This window comes from Ceratotherium simum, chromosome 39 (assembly GCF_057802395.1).
Source record: "Ceratotherium simum simum isolate JZ-2026a chromosome 39, ASM5780239v1, whole genome shotgun sequence".
Lineage (NCBI taxonomy): Eukaryota > Metazoa > Chordata > Mammalia > Perissodactyla > Rhinocerotidae > Ceratotherium > Ceratotherium simum.
The window spans coordinates 15,896,619-15,905,673 of record NC_141938.1 but is presented as its reverse complement, the minus strand read 5'-3'; the positions used below and the strand labels follow the sequence as shown (position 1 = coordinate 15,905,673).

At 70.0% G+C, this 9,055-nt stretch overlaps 1 protein-coding gene across 1 annotated transcript; it reads right to left on the bottom strand.

Annotated features, from left to right (window-relative positions):
• Window positions 1-21: 21 nt before the first annotated feature.
• On the bottom strand, window positions 22-8,940 carry CBARP (CACN subunit beta associated regulatory protein). Its single transcript, XM_087425859.1, is given in 12 exon segments — window positions 22-1,379; window positions 1,382-1,844; window positions 1,846-2,155; window positions 3,129-3,312; window positions 4,516-4,726; window positions 5,219-5,356; window positions 5,553-5,724; window positions 5,921-6,065; window positions 6,413-6,477; window positions 6,743-6,882; window positions 6,974-7,087; window positions 8,736-8,940. Coding segments are annotated over 11 exon segments (2,229 nt in total). The 5' UTR covers window positions 7,067-7,087; window positions 8,736-8,940; the 3' UTR covers window positions 22-1,071.
• Between the last annotated feature and the right edge of the window lie 115 nt (window positions 8,941-9,055).

Genomic DNA, 9,055 nt, shown 5'->3' with positions numbered 1-9,055 from the left:
AAGACCCGGGGCGAGCAGGAGTATGCAGTAAATATTTATAACCAACCAGAAAACAGAACACGACAAAAAACTCCATCGCGGGGGGGGACACGGACGGCATGAAGCTGGGGGCGGGGCGCGGCGCCCCATCTTTTGGCAATAAATAAAGCTTGGGAAACTTGACCCTTCGCCGCTGGGTTCTGTGCGAGTGCGGCGGCTCTTTGGACGGTGGGCTGCAGGGCGCGGGACAGCTCGCATGCGGGGGTTGGGCGCGGGGGCGTGGACACGGAGGAGGGTGGCGGGAGGTGTCTGGGAACCGGAGCAGCAGCGGCGGCGGGCGCGGTTATTGCTCGGAGGGGGCGCGGACTGCCGCGAGCACACGCCGCGGTGAGGTAAACGGCTTCGGGGGGTTGGCGGCCGCGGCCTCCAGCCAACCTCCCAACCTAGGACCGGCGAGCTCTTCGCGGATCCTCAGCGCCCCGCGGTCCCTGCCCATGCGGGCTCGGCGCATGCGCCCTGGCGCGGGCAGACCACACGCACTTCGAGGCTCAGTTGGCCCTGGGAGGGCCGTTCTGCGCATGCACCTCGCGCAGTCGGCCTGCTCGGTCTTTGGGATGCAGGCCCCGCGCATACAACTCCTGTCTATGCGCCCCAGACGCGGTGCGGTGCGCACGATGGACCCCGCCACCACCCAGAGGCCGCTGTCTGGGGTCCAGGGCAGTTGAACGTGGTCCTCAGGAGCCCGAGGAAGCCGATCTGCCACGCTCCCTGCAGTCGACCCAGGGTCCTTGAGCCTCGCGATGCCGCAAGGACCCAGCCAAGTGCTCGGAGGAGACTGTGCGCGTGCGCACCTAGGGCCGGCGCGACGACCTTGTCGCAAAGAAGTGCACCTGCAGGATGTGCGCCTGCCCACCCGGGGCGCGACAGGCGTCCGGGACAGTGCGCAGGCGAGCAGGGACCCCCCCCCCACACACACACACCCACACCGCGGTCCCAGCGCATGCGCGCCGGGCTTCGCGCCCCAGGTGCGTCCCGCTGCAGGGGCCCCGCGCGGCGCCGGCGAAGCTGACAGGTGGGCGCGGGGCGCGGGGCTTAGGCCGGGCTGTGGTCGGGGGACGTGGGCGCGGCGGTGGCCAGCACGGGGTCCGCGGTGACGGGCTGCATGAGGCGCGGTGGGAAGAGTCTGTCTTCGAAGCCGACCGCCAGCTTGTCCAGCAGCGCGCCCGGGGGTCCGGTGCACAGGCCCGAGCCAGGGCAGCCACCACCGGGCTCCTCCTCGATGGCGGGGATGGCGGGGGTGGCCGGGTCGTCCGCGCGGCCATCGGGCGGGCAGTCGACGCTGTCCCCCCGGCGCAGGGGCGCGCGCACGGGCCGGGGTCGGCGCCCGGGTGGGCCGGGTCGGAGCGCCGCGCGCCGGGGTCGCTGTGCTGCCGCCGCTGCGCCCACTGTTCTTGCGCGCGTCTTAGTGCGGGTGGGCGTCTTGGTGCGGCGTCTTGGCGATGGCGCCTGCGCGGCGAAGCGCGTCGTCGGCGCGGGTCGTGGCGCAGGAACTCGTGGAAGAGCGCGTCCGTCTTCTCGTCGATGCTGTAGTCGCGGGGAGGGGCGCGGCGGGGCCAGGCGCGCGGGCTGCGGGGCCTGGCAGGCGCCTCGGGGGGCACCTCGAGGGCAGAAGTCGCGGCCACCTCGAAGCTACCGCCCACGGTGGCCACGCGGCCGGCGCTGGTGAAGGAGGAGCGCTTCTCGGAGGCGCTGGGCGGCCCGTCGTCGCCCGCGCCGCGGCCCTCGATGCTGGCGTAGCCGCTGTCCATCTGCAGCAGCTTGCGCGGCCCGCCTGCCTCGCCGTCCGCAGGCCGCGCGCGTGGGCGGCGGGGAAGGCGGCGGGAAGGTGGGCGCCGCGCCCCCGGAGCCCGAGCCCGAGCTGTCGCCGCTGCGCACCGAGTCTCGGTCATTGCCGCTGCTGCTGTGGTCCGAGGCGGCGGCCGCGTGCAGCTCGAGCGACGCGCGCAGGCTCCAGATGTCGTGGTAGATGGTCTGGGCTTGCTCCGGCCCCGCCTCCCGCTCACCGTCTGACTCCTGCGGCTGCTGCTGCTCAGGCCCCGCGCTGCCGCCGCTGCGCTCCGGGGGAGACTCGGGGCTCACTCCTCCCGCGGCGCCCGCCTCCTCCGCCGCCTCTAACCTGCAAGCCAGGTGGCAGCGTCAGAAGCCTGTGCGCCCCCGCACCCACTCCCCGGCCACCCGCCTCTGGGTCGGAGAGGGTGGGCACGGGTGGGGACCTTCCGGGCCTGACTACGTCCTGTGAGAAATTTTTGAAAACGCTGCCTGTCTTTTGTGCAGGAGATGCTTTTTGGATAAACCTTGAACTCTCCTGGCACCTGCTTCTCAACCAGGGCGCCTCTCATATGTATCTGACCCAAACATCCACTCGCACTGAAGGTGGCTGGTCCGTGGCCCAGAGTTAACACTCTCTTTGGGAGCCGCCTTCTTTCTAATATCTTAGTGTGGGAGGTGGTGGTCCTGGAAGGACTGCACCAGGTGGAGTCCAGCTCTGCCCCTAACCCTGGGTGACTCTGGGGTAAGCATTTCACTTCCCATCTTGATTGATGAGGATCCAGGAAAATGACACAGAAGGATTAAGTGCTCTGGATCCATCCCCCACCCCAATGACGTCCCCTCCCCAGTGACACTAGCTCACAGCTTTGGGATAGTTGCCCTTGGGCTGGGGGCGGGGGCCTACTCGCAGAAGTAATCACAGTGGTTCCTGAGAAAGGGTGGTCCAGACCTCAGGAGCACGGGCAGTCAGAAGGGGGCCTGGGGCCACAGCAGAGCCTTTCAGGCCTTGAACCACACCAGGAAGCAGCAGTATGCGGGTGGGCACACCCCCCAGTGGCCCTGTCTGGGCAGGCATCCCGTCTTGGGGACCCTGGGGCCATCGTCCGGGGCCCTGCCCGCCTCTCCCCCCTTACCCATCTTCCCCCTGTTTCCCTCCTCCGGTCCATGCTGGAGAGGTGGCCCCAGCCAGGCAGCCTCCGGGAGGAACGAAGCCGCCTGTCCACAGGGCAGGGAGAGCACTCTCTGGGCCACCTAGGGGGGACGGGTCGGGGCAGGGGCCCACAGGTCCACCTCTAGTACCTCTATCTACTGAAAAATACCTGCCGAGAGCGGGGGGCGGGCTGGTGGGGCTGGCCAGAAAGGGGCGGGGGGGTGGGAAGGCCACAGCGTCGCCTGCGCTGGCGATGTATTGGATGAAGTCCCCCAGGGGGGCGTCCCCGTCCTCCTGCTCTGTGCTCTCGCTCGCTGCCCGCTGCCTCTGGAAGTGGTGTCGTTTGGGGGAGCCTGTGCGGGGGAATTCGGGTGAGCCGGCCTGAGCCCCTCCCAGCCCCACCCCAGGGCAGGCCCCAGGTACACATGTGTCCTGCTGTGCGGATGGAGAAACCGAGGCACAGAGAGCAGAGAAGCCAAGGCTACAGTAGCTGCCCTGAGAGGCCCCAGCAGACAGGTGTGGCCAGAGCAAGGCCTTGCCCTGGACACCAAATGGCAGAAGCCAAAAGGTGTGTGGGGGGGGGGACAGGCTCCTGGGGGGCCAGTGAGGTGCAGAGAGGAGGCACTCTCGTGCCAGCTCCGCCCCTGTCGTGGGCCCCCTGGGAGGCCTGGGAGAAGCCTAGGTGGGGAACAGTCACCCCACAAACAGGTTCTGGGTGCTTCTTTGCTTGTGTGTGACGGTAATCATGCTCAGGAATCTCGGCTCCGCAAGGGCTCCCACAGGTGGTGGGACCAGCCTCCCCCTCCCACCCTCCCCCGGGGCCAGGGGCACCCCAGCCAGACCTGACGCCCCTGCTCGCTGGCTGGAGCCAGGCCCCAACAGGGAGGCTTGTGCTGTCACCAGCCACATGCCATCCCTTTCTCTCCAACACTGCTTGTCCCCTCTCCCCGCCTCTCTTGGCCCTGGGACCCGCCACCTCCTCCTCCCCTGAGGCCTGGCCGTGCTGAGCTCCCGTGAGCAGGGGCGTCACAGCTGTCAGTGCCGACCCGTCGGGGCGGCCACCTCCCCACTCCCTACACATGTTCCTGCTGTGGGCTGAGGGTACGGAAGCCCTGTGTCCGAGGTCCCATGTGACTAGGAATCTGCAAGATTGAAGGGCTGCTGTCCTCAGTCCAGGGTGGGCACACAAGGGCTCACAGGCCAAATGGGTCCCCCACCTGTTGTTGTCAATAAAGTTTTATTGGCTCATGGCCCACATTTACACACTGTCTATGGGTGCTTCCGTGCCACCACGGCAGACAGACTGTGTGACCACGCGGCCAGAATGCTTCCATCTGGCGCTTCATAAAACAGTTCACCTGGCCCCGCTCCAGCCTGACAGGCCCCTGCTTTACTGGGCCCCGGCGTGTGGCCCAACCGGATGTGAGACCTTGGGCAAGATGCCCACTGGCCAGCACAGGGCGGGTGCTGGGGCCCCCCCGGGAGCACCGACCCCTCCCCGGGTGCAGAGCCTGTGCCCTCTGGACCTCGCTCCCCACCGGGGGGCCGCCGCTCACCTCTCGTGTCCAGACTGGATGCTCGCTGGCTGGGCTCCAGCTTCCACTTTTTGACCCTGAAGTATGGGCTCGCCCCGTCCAGGCTGGCATGGCGCCGCAGGCGGGTGAAGAACTGCAGGACGGGGCCCGCCCCGGAGCCTGGGCTCGTCTCCCCCGGCCCCGCTGCGGCCCCCGGCCCGCCAGCCTTGGCGCTCTGAGCAGCCGCGTCCAGCTGGGAGGGAAGAGGGGCCTTCTCAGGCACGCAGACCCCTCCCTGCCGCCCCCGGCGCTGGCCCAGCCTGGGCCACAGCTCTGTACCCACGGGAGCAGCTTCAGCCCGGCAGGTGGAGTGCAGAGGGGAAGCAATGGCTTGAGGTGGGTGACAGCTACGCTAAGCCCAGGGGTCTGGACCTCCTCCCCTGAGACCCCCAGAGGCTCAGTCAGGCACCGGCCAGCCCTGCTCTCCCCAGCCCCGGACAGAGGAGATCAGAGGGGATCAGAGAGTGACCATCCAAGTGTGCTTCCCCCCATGGGCTAGGTCCTGCGCGCCCTGTGCATGTGTGAGCACATGCAAACGAGATGGCTACGCAGAAGTCCTCTGTGTTGCCCGCCCCCCTTCCTCCTATGTGGGAGGACCAGACCAGGACAGAAGACCGTGGTGGGCAGGAGGCCCAGGCTGGCCCATCCTGGAGTGGGGTGGTGGGGGGACGCTCTGGGACCTCACCGAGGTGCCTTCCCCAGAGTCACTGGATGCCGAGGGGCTGATCTCAAAGTCGGCAGGGCCGGCAGCCGAGTTGTAGGGATCACCTGGCAGGGCGGAGCTGGGGCCCACGGAGCGGCCGGTGAGGGCCTTCCCCGCGGGCTGTGGGACAGAGCCAGGGTGGGGGAGGAAGCAGTGACAGGTCAAAGAGCACAGGTGGGTGAGGGGGCGTGCGGGGCCCAGCCGCCCTCGGTGCCCACCAGTTGGGCCCCCTCCTTGCCCTGAGATGAGGGGCCCGGCCAGGTGGGGGTGGGGGGTCCCACCCGCTGAGCCTGGGCCAGCTGCTCCCTACACTCACCTGGAATATGGCGAGGCTAGCCTTGGGAGTGGCCATGGGGTGGGGTGTGGTGGCCGCGCTGGCCTCACCCGAGTCACACTCGTGGATGGTGACGATCTTGAGCGGAGGCAGGTGCAGGTGGGTGAGGCGGGCGTTCTTCAGGTGGTGGAAGTCCCCCTCCGTCAGGGTGTACCTGCAGCCAGCACACCTGCCGTCACCTCGGACAGCCCTGTCCCCCAGCCCACGCTCCGCCGCCCCCTCCATCCCCATGGTGCCAGGTCTTGGGGGAGCAGGCAGGACCAGGCCCCTAGCAGAGGCCAGCCTGCCAGCAAGCTTGGTCTCAAGTCATGCTGGGACTCTGAGTGGCAGTGCCCCCCTGCCCTGCTCACCGGCGGCCCTTGTCATGCGTCTTCCGGCTCTGCTCAAACAGAGCCGCCTCATTGAAGGACACACGGCGGCCGGTGGAGCCGGTGGACAGGAAGCGCTCCGTCTCGGCATCTTGGCCCTCAGGGTCCTCCCCCCTGAAGTCGGGGTCTGTGAGGAGAACCAAGAGAGGGTGGGCCTCGCCCGGCGGGCTGCTGGGTGGGGTGGGTCCGGGAGGGAGCTCTGGCTGATGGACAGACCGCCAGGGAGACTGACTGCTGGGGACGGGAGGGGCGGGGGGGGCGGGCACTCGCTCATCCGCTCACACACTCACTCGCTCGCTCAGCACGCGCCTGTGCGCACCTACGCGTGGGCTTTAAGGAAACAGAGATGAGTCGGAATCGAGCTGCGCCCAGTCTGGTGGGGGAGACAGACAGACACAGACGGTCAGGTGGCCCGAGGGGGGCGGGCGGGCAGCAGAGTGTGGACGGGAGGGCGGGGCCCTGCCAGCGCCTCACCTGGGGTGGGGTGAGCCCCGTTGTCCAGGTAGGTGGTGGTGGTCTTCTCTGCCTCCTCCATGGCTCTGGGGGGGGCAGAGGAGAGCAGGTGGGCGAGAGGACCTGGATAGCACCACCCATGGGGTCCCTGCAGGGCTCATGCCTGGGGGAGCAGAGTCCCAGCTCCCAGGAGCCCACCTGCTCCGACCCGACCCCCCGCACAGACACCCGGCTTGCATACACACATAGACACCCATTGCACTTGCACACGTGTGCACCCCTGCTGCTCCAGGCACACTCTCACGCTCACCCGGCTGGAGCCCCGCCCCCGCAGGCAGGGGGCCCACACACCTGTCCAGGCGCCGGTGCACGGCCCAGCAGCGCCTGCACAGCAGCAGCACGCCCGACAGCACCACGAGCGTGCCCCCCACGAACAGCGACATGACCACCACCAGCAGCACGTAGTTGTCCAGGATGGGGTCAGGCTCCGCCTGCGGGTGGCAGGGTCAGGTCCTCCCCGGGGACTCACGTCGCTCCGCCCCCCCCCGCCCTTCCCACCCGCTCCCCCTCCCCGTCACTCACGGTGGGGCGGCTGGTGGCGTTGTCCCAGGTCGTGCTCAGGGCGGCTGTGGCGATGGTGGTGGCGGCTGTGGCCATGGTGGCCGTGGGCTGCATTTCCACGCTAGGAGGAGGGGCCTGGAGAGGCAAGGCCTACTCAGCTCCAGCTCCTCCGCCGCGCGCCCCCTCCGGCCTCCCCGGGTGCGGGAGCCCACCCAGGGCAGTGGCTCACGGGGAGGTGGGGGAGCCCCAAGCAGCCCCCCGCTCAGGTCAGCGCCGAGCGCTGGGGCCTCTCTTTCCCCATCGTTAAACGCGGGAGGTGTGTGCACGTCAACCGCCTCCCCAGCCGGTGGGGCCGGCCCGGCGAGGTAGTGCAGGGCCCAGAGTCCTCCCCAGGACGGGGGAAGCAGCCCCGTCAGGAACGGGGAAACTGAGGCCGTCAGCTCAGTCTCGCGGGGACCCGGGTCATCCCTGCGGCCGTCCCCCGCGGGAGGGGCGGCGGGGCCGAGCGCAGTGGTCCCGGGTCACGACTCCGGGAGGTGAAGGTCCCCCCTCCGCCAAGCGCTAGTGGGAGTGGAGAGGCCAAAAAAGGCGCATCTGTTCCCAGCCCTGAAGAATCCGGTTCCCATGGCGACATAGCGGCGGGCCGAGCTGGGGGGGGGGGGCGGGTTGCCAGGGAGCCGGGGGGAGGCGAAGGGATGGGGGAGGGAGAGCAGGGAAAGGGGAAGGGGAGGCCTCTTGCAGGGCGGCGGGCCGGCCCCGGGCGCAAGATGGCTGCGCCGCCTCCCGCCGGTGCCCGGCGCGGCCAGCTCGCCTGGCCTCCGCGCCTGCCTTCCGCCGGGGACGGAGGCCGGGAGGGGCTGCCGGGACACTGCACCTGAGCGCGTCCCCGAAGCCCAGCTCCTCGCGGCGGGAAGGAGCGGGGGGCGCTCCGGAGTCGCATGGAACAGAGCCCGGGGCCGGGGTGACCAGCAGCCCCGGGTCGGCGCGGCGCGCGCGCGGTCCTTCCCCCGAGAAGAGGAAAAGCCTGTGCACAGGCTCCAGCGTCCCCAACCCTCTCGGGCTTTGACCCCACTCGACAACGGGGGAAACTGAGGCTCAGACAAGTGGGGGCGCTCCTGGCGAAAGCCAAGTGTCCTCAGCGCTCCGGGTCAGAGTCTGGCCGCGGCTCCTCGGGGGGAGGGGGCGCGCATATGTAGGTCGGAAAATGAGTTCAGGCTGGAGAAGGAGGGGGCAGGGACGATGACAGGCGGGCAGGAAAGATGGCAGGAGACCGAGGAGAAAGAGAGGTGGGCTCTTCGGGGGTAGGCGGGGACGGCAGCAGCCGAAGGCGGAGGTTCCCCACGGGCCGGCCTCCGAGGTCCAGCCAGGCCTCGGCTCCCCGAGCGAGCTCGCCACCGCGCCCAACCGCGCGCCCCCAACCGGCCCGGGGGTGGGGATGGCGAGGGAGGAGATGCAGAGAGCCCGCCTCCGGGCGCATCTCAACCTCGGGCGAAGCCAGGAGGCGGAGACGCCATCGCCCTGGCTGGATCTTACAGGGGGAAACTGAGGCCGGGGGAAGTGTGGGCGGGGGTCTCTCGGCCACCGAAGGGGGATGCCGAGCCCCGCAGATGGGCCCCCACACCCGCTCTAGCGCCTGCGCTCCCTCCGTCTGGCTTCTCCGCCTCGCGGGGCAAGGCTGGGGGTCCCGAGCCAGAGCGGGCCCCGGAGCCGACCCCGATCCCCGCCGCGCGCCCCGGCGCGCCCCCCGCCCGCCCCGCTGCAGCCCCGGGCCCGCCGCGCCTACCTTAGCGCCGGGGCGCGCGGCCCATGGGCGGCGGGCGGGCGGCTGCGCGGCGCTCCCGGCTGGCTCGGGCACCCGGCGGCCGCGGAGCAGGCGAAGAATTTATGAATGGAGAGCGCGGCGCGCGGGGGAGGCGGGCGCGCGGGGAGGGGCCGCGCACGTGACCGCGTTGGCGGCGAGCCCGCTCGGACCCGCTCGGTGCAGCCCGGTCCCGAGCCGGCCGCCCCCACCGCGCTCGCCGCCCCGTCTGGCTCGCTCCGCGCCGGCCACCGCCTCCCCTTCCCTTCCGGCGAGGGCGGGGGGCGGAGCCTGCGCTCCCGGGC